Source organism: Mustela putorius, unplaced genomic scaffold (assembly GCF_011764305.1).
Source record: "Mustela putorius furo isolate JIRA1106 unplaced genomic scaffold, ASM1176430v1.1 tig00000095_pilon_pilon_pilon, whole genome shotgun sequence".
NCBI lineage: Eukaryota > Metazoa > Chordata > Mammalia > Carnivora > Mustelidae > Mustela > Mustela putorius.
Genome location: NW_025421280.1, coordinates 11183632 through 11200680, shown reverse-complemented (window position 1 = coordinate 11200680; position 17049 = coordinate 11183632). Strand labels below are relative to the sequence as shown.

The 17049-nt window shown below is 44.0% G+C and overlaps 1 protein-coding gene across 5 annotated transcripts in view; it reads left to right on the top strand.

The window, feature by feature from the left end:
- The window catches only part of PTPRG (protein tyrosine phosphatase receptor type G), a 698698-nt gene that overhangs the window by 524398 nt on the left and 157251 nt on the right, over positions 1-17049 (top strand). For all 5 annotated transcript variants that reach the window (XM_013052481.2, XM_013052475.2, XM_004738287.3 and 2 more), the window contains one exon: positions 12226-12292. In XM_013052481.2, coding sequence (XP_012907935.1) covers positions 12226-12292 — 67 coding nt within the window. The remainder of the gene's footprint in view (positions 1-12225; positions 12293-17049) is intronic.

Genomic DNA, 17049 nt, shown 5'->3' with positions numbered 1-17049 from the left:
ATAATTTTACTTTCTTAACAGCCCTTTGAGGGATATATGTATGGTTAGTATCTCCACTGCATAGAATGAGGACCCTGAGGCTTAGGGAAGTGAGGTAATATATTTACCTGAATCCAGGAATGGGCAAACTTTCTCTAGAAAGTTAGATAGTAAGTATTTTTGGCTTTGCCAGTCAATTCTTACTGTAGCCAGAAAGTAACCACAGACAATATGTAAACCAATGGGCTTAGATGTGTTCCAGTAAAACTTTATTTACCAAAACAGTTAGTGGGTACAATCTTCTCAAGACCATAGTTTGCTGACCCCTGTCACGCCTCATCAGTGATGGAACTTTGACTTGAACCAAGGCAACGTGACTTTAAAGACCATGTATTTAACCAATTAGGAACTAACCAATTGGGGGGGGGACTTATTTTAGCAGTCTTCATTAATAATTATTTTATTCTATTTACTTGTTTGTTTGCTTTGCTTTTTTCTTTCCTTCCAAAGTCTTCCTTTATCAACCGTACTACTTTTCAGTTGTGAGTTTGGGAGGAAATAAAACCAAAGCTCCCCTCATGGTAATAGTCCCCTGGTCTGTATGCTGTGGAATGTGATGGCTGTTGTCATTCACATCCTTCCGTTCTCCACCTGCAGGCCCGCCCCTGGAGGTGGGAATCATTGTCCCCTTGCCAAGAGGCATGAAATCATGGACCTCAGGTCACACACCCAATGCACAGCCAGGACTGGCATCAGATTCTTTGGACATAAATCCCAGATTTCATGGCTAAAATTTTCTCTTATCTTTTTCCCCCCTCTCCTTTTTCTTTTCCCCTTTTGTCTCTTTTATAGATACCTGTTGTTCTTTCTGGAAAGCAAACATTTCTTAGTTTTTGCTCTTTGCCAACATGCAGTTGGATGGAGCTGGGAATAGAAAATCAAATTAAATAAAGGATCCCTGCCTTCAGGAAGCTGTCAGCCCCATTGGGGAGATAGGTATTTAAGCAGGTCGTGCTGTCATAGAGGATGCCTTACAGGTGGCACTTGGTGATACTGGAGCAGATGAAGACCTGTGACTTGGTTAAACTTTGAGGACCTCCCCCCACCCCACCCCACCCAGTCTGGATTTCCTCAGTGGACCAACCAACTGGCCTGCCCTCTGAGCTCTGGGTAGTGACAGGCAGAGACTGGTGCTAGGGAGGAGCAAGAGATGGATATTTGGGATGGGTCAGTTTGGTCGGGGTGGTGGAGGAGAGCCTCTTGCAGCTGAGATCTGAAGAGGGAGAATCCACCCTGCTAGGATCAGATGGAGGAACATTCTAGACAGAGGGGTCAGGACTCCGGCCAAAGTGAAAGGACCCAAGAGTATCTGAGGAAGAAGAAGGAGGGAAGCCGGCAGAGCTGGACTGTAGTGAACCATGGGAATCATGGCAGTGCGAATCTGCAGAGGGCCTTGGCCCACATCCTGGAGAACCGCTAAGCAGGCATGTGTTGTGATTAGATTTAGCTTTTGAAGGATCATGCGAAGCCAGGGGTTCTCACTGTCAGAGTCACCAAGGGAACTCTCAAACATCCAGATGCCCAGATCCCATCTCCGGTTGATCAGAACTTTATTTCGTCATTGCTATTGTTTGTTTTTCTTGTTCTTTTAAAGCTGATTAAAGGTGATTTCCAGTGCTTGGAGGGTACAATAGAGAAAACAGGGAAGCCAGTTAAGTGCTGGGGGTTGTTTATGCTCAGTAATGGTGGACTGGGCAGCAGAATGGAGGAGCTGAAGAGAACAGGTGTATGAATTCGGATTTGAGGTTTGCTTAGGAGGGAGAATCTTCTGGACTCTCTCATATAATCATACATGGGTATGGAAAGAAAATAATCCCTGGGTTGGATGGAAATTGATTCCTGGTCTACTAAGTGGAAAGATGTTACCATGTTACTGAAATGAAAGGTGGGGTGGGGGTGGGGAGTTTGTGCCTGCCTGGGTTGAGCTTGGAACCCTGATACTAGTGGTCTGTCTGTAACCAGAAGTAATTGTACTTGTGTCTTTATGTGTGTCTGTGTATGCCTGGCTGGGTACCAGAAGGGCATGCCTGCCTCTTTGGGGAAAGAGTGGCTATGCCTAGTTTTATAGAATCCTGGGTGTTTTGGGCACTGTGCTGACCATTCATTTAATCCTCTTGAACAACACTGTGGAGTTAGGGGGCAATAATCACTTTTGCACAGATGAGGAAACTGAGGCATAGTGAGATTGTAGTTAACTTTCACATAATCACCAGCTGTCAAGTGGAAGAGCAGGATTTTGAACCTTGTTCTATGAACCTGATTTTAAAAATTCCACTTAACCCCTATGCTAGTCTTATATAGGCAAGTTTCCAATGAGTTCCTCACAGGAGATGCATGCTCATTGTTTTCTAAGAAGTGACTTATGCTCAGGTCATTATCAATGACAGTTTTCACAAGATAAGCCTCTTCCTGGTTAAATATTACCTGTATCTACCCTACTGGGGCCATTTTTTTCAAGTGAGCTTCTGGAGGAATTGGAAGATCCTGAGCACTGTTGCCTAAATAAGTAGACTACATGCTCTATGAAGAAATCATATTGTTTTCTCAAAGGAGAGAAAGTTGGCCCAGTGAGACAATGATTGCTGGGAACAAACTTTCTGGTTTTCCATTTTGTTCTGCTACAAATAACACGTTCTATCAATCAAGGCCTGCTGGGAAAGATTTTGTCTTTCCTCATTGCAATTTAATTTTATCCTCTGTTGAACTCAGGTGCATTTCAGTACAAAGCTGAAGTGCTCGGTTAGCATTAATCTGTGTCCTCCTGGAGATGGGGCTGGCCCTCCTGTAAACTATCATGTACTTGAAAGGAATTCTCCTAATTTGTAGGTTTGAAAACATTTGTACACGTAAATAATTTTTTGTACCCCCCCAAAACACTGCTTAAGTAAGGCTCTTAAATCAGATACTCCAACTTTAATGATAGTATCCTGAAAACAATTTTCACAGGTTTGTTGGTAAGATGACATGGGACGTTTAGATGAGTTAATGGACTGATTTCAAGGGCAGAGATGGCATAAAGTCCCACTTACCATATCGGGCACCAAACCCTTCATATAAATGTGTGGTTTGAAATAGGCAATGCCCTGTGAGTTGTTAGTTGGAAAAAGTGGATTGATACTTAATCAATCCTCAGAGACTACACTATGGGAGTAGTTATCAGGGCTCTAAAGGAGGCACAGAGTAGAAATGCCCCTTCCGAAAGCAAAAGGAAAGGTGTGGAGTGTATAATTAGTCTACACTTAGCTTCGTTGTTGTGAATCAGAAACAGTAGCTGCTTACACCAGTGCATTTTGCTGTGCCCCTTGCCCGGGGCATCTTTCTTTGAGAAAGCTTTGGGTTTGCTGCTGCAATTTATTTGTTTCCTGTGTTTGTTCAAACATAAAAGCAACTGAAAACGCTTTGTCCCGGAATTGATTATGGATGGCTGTTTGCTCAATTTGGGGTTTGCTCGCCATTTTTGCCAAATTTTCCAGGTTGGAACTTGGATTTTAAACATACTGCTTCCCCTCAAACTCTAAAAGCTATGATGTAACATAGTATTCAGGTCTGTGAGAAGCAAGAGCCCGTTTGGAGGGGCGGGGGCTACCTTGAAGAGCTGATGCAGCCATGGAAGGAAAATGGTAGCTTGTGGATTTTTTTAGGGAGGCCAATGCCCTCGTCTTCCTGTGGGAATGAGCACTAGACTGGCAGATCTGTGAAGAGGAGGTCTGTGATTTGTTTAGTGCCATATCCCAGCCCCCAGTTCTTGGCATGGGGTTATACTGCTGTGTAATGGATGACCATGAGCTTAGCAGCTGAAACCACACACGTTTACCGTCTCATAGTTTCTGTGGGCCCCCTGCTTCATGGTTTCTCACCAGGCCGCAATCAAATTATCAGCCAATGTTGAGGTCTCTTCTGAAAGTTCAGCTGGGGAAGGATTCACTTCTTCAAGGGCTATTTGACTGAGGGCCTCAGTGTCCCTCTGGCTGTTGGCCAGGGACCACCTTCAGTCTCTCACCATATGGGCTTCTTAGCATGGCAGTTTACTTCACCAAAGTGTGCAAGCCAAGTAAACAATAGTGAAAATCTGCTAGCAAGATGGAGATTAGAATCTCTTCTAATCTAATCATCGAAGGGGTGTCTCTTTGGCTTGGCTACATTCTACCTGTTAAAAGGAAGCCTCAAGGATGCGTAGAAAAGGGAACCCTCCTACACTGTGGGCAAGAATGCAAGCTGGTGCAGCCACTCTGGAAAAGAGCATGGAGGGTCCTCAAAAAGTTGAAAATAGAGCTACCCTACGACCCAGCAATTGCATACTGGGTGTTTATCCTAAAGATAGAAATGTAGTGCTCCAAAGGGGCACATGCCCGAATGTTTATATCAGCAATGTCCACAATAGCGAAACTATGGAAGAGCCTAGATGTCCATCTTATGGATGAATGGATAAAGACGATGTGGTGTATATATACAAAATACTATGGAGCCGTCAAAAGATACGAAATCCTGCCATTTGCAATAACGTGGATGGAACTAGAGGGTATTATGCTAAGTGAAATATGTCAATCAGAGAAAGACAATTATCATATGATCTCTCTGATATGAGGAGTTTCAGAGGCAGGGTGGAGGTTATGGGGGGTAAGGAGGGAAAAAATGAAACAAGACGGTATTGGGAGGGAGACAAACCATAAGACACTCTTAATCTCAGGAAACAAACTGCGGGTTGCTAGGGGGTGGGGTAGGGATAGGGTAGCTGGGTGATGGACACTGGAGTGGGTATGTACTAAGGTGAGCATTGTGAAGTGTGTAAGACTGATGACTCACAGACCTGTACCCCTGAAGCAAATAATACATTATATGTTATAAATAATAAAAAAATAAAAGGAAGCCACTAGATCCAGCTTGCCTCAAAGGGAGGAGATTACTCAGGGGCCTAAAAACCTGGAGTTGGGGGCCATCTTAGTGACAACCCACCACAGCAGGCAGTTGGCACACGGAACATAGTTATTGAATGAATGAGTATAAGACCTGGGTTCTTTCCATTTAGGCCAAGGGCATCCTTCCATTTTCCCCATCACATCTTTATAGAACTATAAGATGAGCAAGGTCATTTTAATATTTTATATGTAATACCTACATGCTATTTACAGAGTCTTCCCCCATCCCTCATACTGCTCTCTGGATGTTTCATTTATTTCCAATGTAGATGACCCTACCTACCTCTAAGGAAGAATGTTTTCAAGAAAAGAATCCATCTGGTGACCCCTTTGATCCAATATGCCTCATCTTTCATATTTTTCTTGCTGCACACATGGTAGGGATTTAAAGCAGTCACCACACAGTGCTTTCTGGATTCAGAGTCTTGTAAGTGGAGCACCCTGAGCAGCTTTCTGCTTCTGGGGAATAAGAAAGCAAGGGTGAGAGTTCACATGTAATGTGTTTTGGTTGAAGCCATTTGCTCCCTGTGGAAGCAGTCCGCTCAAGACTTTGATATTTTGGGGGTTTTTCAGTGCATGGCAGGATTATCAACAAGAGAAAGGCCAAGTTGTCCCGCACTGCCGCACTGAATTGAGAGAAACTTGCGTGCAAGTCACTGAACCTGAAATAAGCTTCTCTTGCCCCAGGCTTCCCCAGATTGCGTGCTTTTTTTTTTTTCTTTAAATGGTTTGCACTCTAGCCTAAGACTCCCAGTCCTACTTTGCTAGGTTGGTATTTCTTTTTTGCCTCTTCCCAGTTCAAGAGCAATCTTTACTTTGAGAAGTCTGGCAGGGGTGGGACAGGCAGGTTCTGGGTCTCTGTCTGTAAGTACTGTAAAGGCTTCCCCACTACCTTCTTGGCTCTGAAACACAATGCATTAAAAAGACAAAGAAGGACAAAAATCACCATGTGGAAGTTCATTTGTCAGGGGCCCCAGCCTGCCCGTTTTCTTTCTCTCTCTCTCCTGCCTTGACTTTGAAATTGAGTTTTTCAGTGAGTCCAAAGCCAGAGGAGATGGCATTGTCTACTCAGTCCAGGACAGTTTGATCCTCATGAAAAGGAGAAATTGCCTGTATTGACAATAGTCAAGGCTTCTGGCTGGCAAGATCCGCGGTAGTGCAGATTTGCTACTGGGCCTCGCTGTCCCCCTGCTGGGTTGGTTTTCCCAGTAATAGATTCCTCCGAGCCAAGTCTGACAATTAAGTGGTAAATACTCTGGTGGGTAGGAGTGGTGGGGGCAGAGGGATAGAGAAGGTCAGTTTAAGAAGACCAAGAGCATTAGATTCATTTTCTCCGTGGCCTTCTCTGGCCATGCATCTCAGTTCCCCAGAGATGAATAACTCGAGAATGGACTGGTTTCCACTAATATTATGAATTAACAGTAAGTAAGCCGTGTCAATGCTCCAGCTCAATTGGGAAGAGGAGGAGAGTGAAGTCTATTAACATTTATAATTGTGTTGCCTTTTCATATTAATCCCTTCCCATGGCTGAGGAATTAGGATTTTTCTCATCTGTTGATGGAAACCCGTCCCAAGAGGGTTTCCCGTTAAGTACCAGAAGATTGATGATGATACGGGGCCATACCCTTTCTCCCTACCCCCGCACCCCCCAACACACGCAAGAGCTCTTGCCTCTCTTGTGAGATGCATCTGTGATATTCTACATATCTATGAGATTAGGCTTTAAGTAGGATTCTGGAAACCTGTTACTCAAGTTGAACCAAGCCCCCTGGCCAGGAGTCCACCCTTGGTGACTTGCGTTTAGCTGACTGGAGAGACTAAAATCCCTCCTTCCATGAAAGGCCCTATAGCTTCACAGAGCTCCTTTTCCCTCTGCCATGCCCCATTCTGGATTGGGTGTTTGATTTCTCTCTGACTTTATTCCATGTACTTAGAGGTACCAAATGCACCAAGACCTTTTGTAATCCCATGAGAACGTCAGGAAACAACAGAAAACATCAGTAGGATGTCAGAAGAGAAAAAAAGAAATTTCTCCCATTGGAAATGGAGGCTGTAGGCTGTACATGAAGAAAAGCAGTGTTTGTGAGTATGGACTTTCCTTATGGGAACTCAGGAGAAGAACGATGTTCTCATTGTGGATCAGGTGTTAGTTAGTGGTGTGAAGCTATGCTTCTCTCCTTGAACATAGACACATTACTGGTCAGTGTTTAATTTATTAAGAAAGAAATCTGGTCTGTGTTCTGTCTCTGGGTCACGCCTAGTCGAAATGCAGTTTGTGACCGTAGCCAAGTTATGAATGGTTTGAGCCAGGAAGCTCTTGATGGCATCTTGAACCAAAATGTGGTGAGTGGAGGTCAGACTGAAAGAAGGTGAGGCATCCTTGCTACATGGTTCTTTAGGTAGGTAGGAGCTGTGGGAAGAAGAGGAGAATCAGATCTGAAATCAGATCTCCTGAGAAGTGCCTGCCCTTGTCCTGATCAGAGGACACAGTTACCCACTAAGCTTCAGAGGGGATGGATCATCGCCTCTGCAGTTCAGGAAGGCCATGTGGGGACTCTGGTCCTGCTGTTCATTACTTTCCTTCGCAGGCATGGTTTAATGGTGTAGCCATTCACTCCCAGCAGGCATAAATCCTTTTTCCCACAAGAGGATATTGGCTGGATGTTACGTTTATAGGACTAAAGAAGCAGCTGGCGATGTCGGATTCAAGGCAAGTAGGTTGTCTTGGCCATCCTAGTTAGCAGATGGCCAGGACTTGATAGATGGAAGATTATCAGGATCCAAGTCAAGGGCCAAATGGCATGGTGGACTGGAAAAGTAGATGGAGGCAGATATCTGAATGCAGGCGCATACAGTCTGCCGGGGCCTCTATGCTTCCATTTCATCTTGCATCTGGCAGGAGAGACCACAGGTCCTCCTAAGGGCCTGGATTCCAGACACAGCTCTAGACATGATGGATAATGCAGTTATGAAACTGATAGTTGGTTCAGTCCTTAACATGGTCTATTTTTTGGGAAGAGAATGTTATGAAGATTAGATTTCATCAGGCATTCCTATGAATCTGGCCTTTTGCCCAAAGCTACGTGTCACAGTTTCCTGTATTGCTAATGTCTCTGTGTAGTTTGTTATATCTAAAGACAACTTAAAGGCTTTAATTCAGAGCCCTCTGTCACGGGCATGCTGTCCTTTTGAAGATGACTAATGCCAGGAAAGCTGCTCCGAAATGAAAGGGCCAGGAGCTAAGTTTTGCTGTGATAGCACAGACCGCGGGGGGAAGGGAGGGGGTTCCCATTTCTTCGAGGCCATTTTAAGCTCATTTGTGCAATTGCCACCTTCTCAGTATTACTGTGTAACTCCTTTGATCTCAAAGTGGAAGGTGGCAAATTTCAAGAGCCAGGAAAGCTCCTCGTGTGGGTTTAAAAGGAGCAGCATATTATGAAATTGAGTGGATGTCAAATAATAAAACATAAATTTGGATCTTTTGAAACGTGAGCTCAAGTAGGTATTACGTTTAGAGCCGAGTACATTGAGAAGTTCAGGGATGAAATTGCTGTTGTTTGACATTCATTGAAATGTGACTGTTTGGGTCAGGTTGTTGCCCAGTCACCTCCATCCCTCTTGAATGCTGCATTTGGATTCAGCAGGACACTCCAACTTTGCACATGTTATCCTCAGGATGGCATTGCGAAATCATGTTCCCATTTTACAGGTGAGGACACTGAAGCTGTAAGGTGCGTCCCTGACTCAGAATTTCATTTTTCCCCCACCCGTTGGCCCTCTCTACTCTGGATGGAGACCAGAATGTAAATACGGGTTGTGCTCAAATAGCCTTCTTCACTGTTGGCATATTTCAAAGCTGTCCAAATTGCTTAGCTTATGTTCGTGATTTTTTTTTTTTAAGTGCCAAATTGATTGAAACAGTAAATGGAAGGGATTTATCAGTGAGGGTTGTGCCTTTACTGGAACAAACCCACTTATTAGCATGCTATTTGGATTCCCACCCTGAGTTTTGGAACCAAGACACAGACTGGAGAGTAAGCTCAGTATTATTAGTGAGTTACTTGGACCAGCCAATAATCTCTGTTATTTTCTTCCCTTCTCCTGATACATCTTCTCAATCCCGGCCATGGAAACTAGCCATAGGGGTTGTGGAGGTGAATGGGCTTTGTAGAAGGTGTTTTCATGTATGGACTTGCTTAGAGTCTGGGGTCAGGCCCTTAAGCTTTAATGAGACTGGACCTGAGGAATTAGACATGGAGATACTGTAGCCAGAGGTGGTCAGAAAGTAAACCTGGATTAGTTTGCCTGGTTGTTTTCCTCTCACATGTTATTGGTGGGCATAAGTCATGGGAGGTTAGGAACATTTTCTTTGAGTTTTCTCATCATTAAATAAGACTGAATACATTAAAGGGTCCCCCTGATTAGAAAACATCCACAATTGGGATTGGAAATTAAAGTATCTGTGAAATACTTCCATGGTAGAGGAGGAGTAACATGGTTTTTGCAAAACACATTATTAATTGGGTTGATGGCAAATGCTGTGTCTTGGTATGTGGACTCTCACTGAGAAACTGTTATGACAAATCATAAGCAAAAATCATTGGCATCATAATCTGTCCCCAGTCTTCCACTTCTACACATTCTAGAAACTCTACAGGTAAACTTTATGCTGTAACAAATGATGCAAATTAGTTAACACAACAATTACTGCTTTATGACTGTAGGTTCGATGGCCAGTTCTTCTGATTGGGACCAGTTTGGGTGTTCTCTGCAAACTTGGGGTAGTTCTTCTGAGGCCGGTGAGTCTGGAATGACCTCAGCTCAGACTGCCTGTCTGTTCCATGTCATCTCCCCCTCCATGAGGCTCGCCTGGGATTCTCAGGGTGGTCTCAGAATTTCAAAGAGTAGCAAGAGAGGATAAACCTCTGCTAGGCAGGCCTTTGTAAGTTGCTCCCTACATCATGTTTGCTAATGTCCCACTGGCCAAAGCAAGTCATGTGGTCAAACCCAGTTTCAAAGAGGGGAGACACTGATCTACATTCTTGATGGGAAGAGTGGCTGAGTCAAATCGAAGAGGTACGTGTGATGGGGAGGGCGGGAGTTTGTGGCCCTTTTGCCATTTCCCACAGATGTGAGAGTAACTACAGGTGGTTGAACTGGCCTAAACTTCTATGCCTGACTGAATCTGGAGAAGGAATACCACGTTTTTATCTCTGACTTCAGTGTGATATGGGATATTTCTCTCAGCTCTTACTTTATTCTTTCACTTTGGAAACTTGGCCACATTGACTGGTAGACTCACTTATCTTGCATTCTTAAGTTGTGATTCCATTTTTGACCATGTTTATAAAAGGTTGGCAAGTATTTGCTATGGTAAATATGAATGTTTCATTTTGGTGTATTTTTTGTGATTATTTGCCTTTGAGGAATGTTTAGTGCTCCTCCAGTACATTAAAGCCCTGCCTAGGACTTTCTGTCAGGCAATTTGGAGGTACGCCAAGGCCAGCTCCCAGAATTCCACCTTGGCTATCTGACACATACACAGTTCCTAGTCACTTACCCTTTTTAAAGTACCTGTAGTGTTCACGACGTAGTACCAAATTCCACCTCACTTTATTAGTCTGTAAACCTAACACCATACATAATGTGTCTATGTATGTTTATTCAAACCTGTGTTGGAATTTAGTCATAACTCAGGGCTCCAGACATTAGTAGGTAATCGCTGTGACCTCATAAAACACGTAACCCGAATTTCTCAACCTCAACTTCTGCCCCATTGACACCTTGGGCCAGATAATTTCTTGCCATGGGGGGCTATTCTGAACATTATGAAATTTTTAGCAGCAGCCCTGCCTCTATCCTTGTGATGCTAGTAGCCCCTCCCCCTTCAACCCTACTTATGACAGCCAACAATGTCTACAGTCATGGCCTGATGTCCTGTGGGTGGAGGTGGAGAGTGGGAGATAGGTAAAATCCATCTGCAGTTGAGAACCACTACTCTGACTTGGAGATGCTGAAGCAAAAAAGAGAAAGAAATGCATGAAGTGTGGGTATTGTCGGAGAACAAACTAGGAGCAGAACCCAATGGACCATTTGTACGGGGCAGAAGGAATATGGAAAATTTTTAGTTACCTTCAAATTTTCACCTAAGATGGCCTAAATTAACTAGGAGATATCAAGTTGGGTCTTGCTATGTGCTGAAAGGTTCACCTATATCTCAACTTCATTATGTTAAAAATGGATTAAGTAGAAATACTACTCCTGAAAAAAAAAAAAAAAAGTCAGGAGATATGCTGACCACAGAGAATGGATTTTGCGAAACTATTTGGGAAGAGTCAGTCATCCACAAAAGTAGAGAAAATTATATCAAGACCCACTCGATACGCATCATTTAAGGTCATAAATGATGGAATGAGTGTCAGTCTCCCTGCATCTATGCCTTGCTCGCTTCCTGTATGGCTCTCCACTCCTGGATTATTTCGGACTAAAATCTAGATATCATTCCATTTCATTTGTAAATATTTCAATAATGTGTCTGAAAGAAAGTACCTCAATACCAAAATTACAATATGCTGGTGGAACTGTAGCCTTATGGAAGGGGCACGGATGAGAATTTGTGCTGAGTAATATTAGCAAATTAGGGAAAGAATAGGTAAGAGGCTTGACTTCTGGGGGAATTAAAAACCCCAGGGAGAAATGATGTTGGGAGACACTGTCTCTTCAGACTCCCCTCCTGTCGTGTCCTCCCCTCTCTTGCTTTGACTCTTAGAGATTTCTCTTTTAGTATGAGGTAAAGCACGGGAGACTGGGAGCCTTAGAAAGAAGAGGAGGCTGGCAGGGCACAGATCCATTTTCTAAGAAGGAGAGGAAAAAAAACACATCACAAGAAGGTATTGAAATATTCAGTCAATGATGGATTACTCTTTGATGACTTTCAATGACTTTTTAGCAGATCCGGGTGTACTTTTAATAAAACAAAAGCAAAAGAAAAGTCTTACAGTTGCTTTTTAAGATTTTACTAGGACTGTGGTATTTCTCTCCCGTTCTGATATATTCTGAGAAGCTTCTTTCTTTTGATTTAGACTTCCTCCCTTGATTTCATGATGTCATAAATCTTTTGTGTTTGGTGAGAGCCGTGGTCTATGTAAGACCTACACAGCCCGCTAGATAACATCTATTTCCACCCCCCCTTCTCTTTGCAAGATTAAACTGAGGCTGTTGTGTCTGATGCCAGAACAGATTTAACCAATCATGTTTCCTTTACATGTAGGTCAGTCCAAGGGACAATTCCGCACTGGATCCTATTATCCATGGGTTGAAGGGCGTCGTACATCATGGTAAGTAAGCCACGTACGCTTCTTTTTACTGGGATGTGAACAGCTAAGGTCTTTACCTAAAGGAATGGGGTTATCTTGTAGAGGACAGAGGGTGACACCCATTCTTCACCCACTGATGTTGAAGGGCATGAGAGCCATCATTTGATGGGTAAAGAGCACGCCCATTTATTACCTGCAAAGGGATCTGGGTTAACAGTAAGCAATTTGTTTCTCTTCAGGTACCACTTTGAATGCATATGTTATTAATCAAAGCACCCAAAGAGCCACCATTGGTATGCGCCGAACCTGCCACTGTCTCATGTCTCCCTTAAAAATATTCTTCTTTCGTGTATCTTTGCATTAATAAATTTCTTGATTTGCCTCTCAGATTTCAGGGGGAAAAAATTTAAGTAGCTGCGACAAGTCATTAAACTTGGCTGCATGTGAGCTAGCATCACCAGCTCCTAGCATGGGAAAAGCTAGGCCGTGTTCTGTGTAGCAGGCATCGTATCCCCAGGCATAAAACTGGAAGATAAAGTAAGATAAATGGGTTCTGTCTTTCCCAACTGGTTTTTATTGGAGGAATTTCCCTGCTACTTTATTATTGGTGACGCTTCATTACCTATGACATCAGGATCCTCTGATTTCAAAAGTACCCTTGTCGCAGGGATGTGTGGAGTCTTAGAGGTAATGTAATGATTTGCGAAGTTTTAATCATCTAATTAGAATTCCAAAGACATTGACAGAAATAGCATTAGTAACCATAATAAATCTCCCCTTCATCTCCACAGCTGTGATAAAACATCTTCACACCTTTCTGGGAGGATTGTCTTTCCACATTAGCCGACTCGGCAGAGCTTCCCAGACCTCTTCCCCCATTTCTCTCAGGGAAGCTAAAACCAGTTGTCAGCGTGCAGTGGAAGTGAGTAGGATTTGGGATGTAATTGTCCCGGTCTTAGAACCATTCAGTCGTGCAGCAGGTAACAGTAATACAGTGAGTAAAAGTAGGAAGGTGGTGTGGCCAAAGACACCCACCTAGAGCTTTTCATGGGTGGCAAGTTTCCACGGCTTCCTCTCAGTTTCAGTTTGTGTCTCGAAGCGAAGGCCTCACGCAGAGCTGGATTTGGCTGTGTGGCCAGAGAACAGGGCACCTTTACCCAAACTGTTTCTGCCTGAACATTTGTGCTTTGCTGTTGGTAACAGCGGGGGTGGCTTTGGACAGTAAGCATATTCGCTTTGTACTCTGGGCAGCCTCAAAAGTGCAAAGCAAGGTGGTATGGGGGCAACGCGTTGTGCATTCTGAGCTCCTTTCCCAGAAGATCCCCATGGGTACCAAGTCGGTCAAACTCCTTCCAGAAATTCGTAGTGTAGACTGAGTTTGGGGGCTTGAAATGTAGTAAATGATGAATAGATCTTCTTCCCCACGAACTTTTAGTCCTGTTTAAAAACAAACACAGTGGCACCTGGGTGGCTCAGTTGGTTAAGCCACTGCCTTCAGCTTGGGTCGTGATCCTAGGGTCCTTGGATCAAGTCCCACATCGGGCTCCTTGCTCAGCGGGGAGCCTGCTTCCCCCGTCCCTCTGCCTGCCTCTCTGCCTGCTTGCTCTCTCTCTTTCTGACAAATGAATAAAATCTTCATAAAATATCATAAAAACAGTGGTGCGTGGGTGGCTCAGTGGGTTAAGCCTTTGCCCCGGCTCAGGTCATGATCTCAGAATCATGGGATAGAGCCACACATCGGGCTCTCTGCTCATCAGGGAGACTGCTTCCCCCTGTCTCTCTGCCTGCTACTCTGCCTACTTGTGATCTGTCTTTCAAATAAATAAATAAAATCTTAAAAAATATATATATATATAATAAAAACAAACACACCATGGAGAGTTCTAGAATCTTCGAAATAGGTACCAATTCTTTGGTCTGCGAGGACGCATTTCACCAGCTATGGCATTTTAGTAGATCTGTGTGTTCTTATCTCCACAACTATAATTGAAGGAAATCCCATATGTTAAAAGTAAGCAGAAGCTTCTACCTAGCTCCCAGATCCCAAAATCTCTGTAAACTCACTGGGTAGTCATCATTTAGTTCATGCGCTCTGTGCTAGCATAATCGTGTTATCCTTGCTCATTATCCACAGAACAAGGCTGTTCTGTGTACGCTTTTCTATGTTTACTGGCCCAGGGAGGGTGGCAGAGATGTCCTGGGATGTGGTTTCAACACTACTTCCTAGTGGAGAAGTCAGAGGAGACCTATCAGAAATAATTCCCTGCAAAAGGGAGTTTACTTACTTAGACAGCAAAAAAGAGTGACAGGCCCCCTGTGTGTGATTGAGAGACGCAGGGAGGTGTCTGGAAGGGAGGTGAGGTGAGGTGAGGGGCCACCTCTATTTTCCTCCAGCCTGCCTAGAGTGCTGTCACTCCCAGCTTTTGCATTTGCTGTTTCTGCGGCTTCTGTCCAGAAGGTTCTTGCCTCAGCTCATCACAAGGATGTCTCCCTTTATCATTTTAGGTCTCAGTTCAGATTTGAGCCTCCTCAGACAGTTCTTTCTTTATTATCCTGTCAAATGCCCCACCCGCTCCCCACTCCCGTGGTTCCCTGTCACGTCATCCTAAGTTACTTTCTTCAAACCCCTGAAAAGTATCTGAAATAACTGTGTGCTTTATTTACTCATATGTTACCTACTAAACCATCAGCTTCGTGAGGGCAAGACCTCCTGCATGTGTGGCCAATGACAGATGCTCAGTAAATGTTAGCCAAGTCAGTGAGTCAGATAAACCTACAAATAAGTGAAAATACAAAACTGGGAGAAGAGAAGGAGAAACCAAAGGCCACTTGAGTTTTGCTTTGACTGGGAAGAGAAGGGAATATGAGAACATCTTGGAAACCTGACTTTGTCCCCGCCCCCAGTTTTGGGGCTGTTGCTGACTTCCATTGTGGTAACTGTCCTCTCTTTCGTCGTTCTTCCAACAGAGAGTGAACATTTGAAATGGCTAAAACAACTTTTGTTGGAACTAGAAGCATCTGTAAGTTGAAGGTCCTGCGAGGGAATTAAATGATCTGTTAATTTGATGGGACATAAATAATCGTGCCGTTCACAGACTCTCTGGCTTGGAAATGATGATAGAAATGTGTAAAAAGGAAAAATCAATATGGATTTCTGTTACAGTTCAGAATTGGTTTTATTTCGTCAGCTCTGGGAGCCATATCTTAGAATGTTAATTCCTCATTAAGCGAAAGTGGTTTGTTTTTTTTTAATAGGAAAAAGCTCGCACATTCTTTCAGCTGAAATGACAATGAGAAATCTGGTCACTCCTGCAGTCGTACTTGGCATATGGTCATCAGGGGCCTCTATGAGTCAGACAGCAAGGTGGGGTTTTCAGTGCAGGTGAATTTGTTGGCAAAGAGGGCTAAAGAGGAGAGGAAAGAAGCAGGGCCGCGTGGGGACAGGGTCAGCACCGCAGTACAGATCTGATATCTCTGAATGGGGAAGGAATCTGGGAGGACTGCCTAAAGGCAGCTCTCAGAATGTCCTGGGGGGTCCCTGAACCACCCCAGGGCCAAGACGGCCTGTGAGAGGTGTCCTGTGTTGGGTTCTCCTGCCATGTGGAGTCACCGGCGAGAGCATCCTATCAAGACCAGACGACATGAGAACGCCGTGTTCAGCCTTGAAGGGGCAGAAGCTGTCGGCTGCCTGCTAACCTGGCTCCTCGTGACAGCTTGTCTCTGGAAGGAAGATCTTGGGCATGTACCTCCCTTGGCTGGCATGGATGTTCCTATCTTCCTTCCTAATCCCATTTCCAAAGAGGTTTTTATTGGGTCCCCTCACTCTTAAAATGCTCACAGATTCTTAGAAGCAGTGCGTGGTCCTCTCATGCATATTTAGTAAGTGCCTCATCAAGGCGGACCATGAAGCTAGGCAGACAGAGCACACAACAGACCTAGAGCTGCCCTCCTCGCATTTATAAAGTCTCTGGGGACACACACGGTTAATCATTGCCATTGTGATGAAGAGTGGGGAACAGCAGGTTTAACTCAGACTGGGGTGGGGGGTGGAGGCAGCACCTCAGGTAAAGTGACCACTGAGACCTCCAGAGTGTGTAGAGACCATGCAGGAGAAGTGAGAGGTCAAGCTTTCAGGCAGCGCCATAGTCAGTGGAGGTCTCTGGTGGTAGAAGTGCATGGGGCTTGTTTGAGGCTCTGCTCTGCGCTCAGCAACATGGTGTCTGCTGCTGGCGAGAGAGATCTAGAAACCTCTTGGCAAACATGAAGTGTTGTTTCTATGTGTTCCTGTTCCCATGTAAATTGTGATTTTTACAAACTTGAGAGCCATGAAGAAATATAAATAGAATGGAGAGATGTGATTTGCCATTGATTCTGGTCCCATCTATCCATTGAATGTAGATGGAAGCATTAAAATGTGTGTTGTCGGCTGTTTTGCTTACACCCTCCCAAGACCCACCATGGAGGAAAGATCTAGGGAGAAACTGTGAATCCTAGTCATAGCATGGACTTGGTCATTTACAGTGCTTTTTGTATTCAGCAACCAGCACTTAGTAGAAGTCACACCTAATAGAAATACTGGTTCCAAAAAACAGTCTAGTTCTTTTTTTTTTTTTTTATCCCATTAAAGGGGAAAAAAGGGAAAAAATCCAACTTGTATGTACATTGGTATAGAAACACAACCATTCCCGACAGCTGGTCTTACCTAATTGACCGATGCTCAGAAATGTACATTATATCCTATGTCAATTAAAAAGTTTTGATTTTTTTTTTCTTACTTT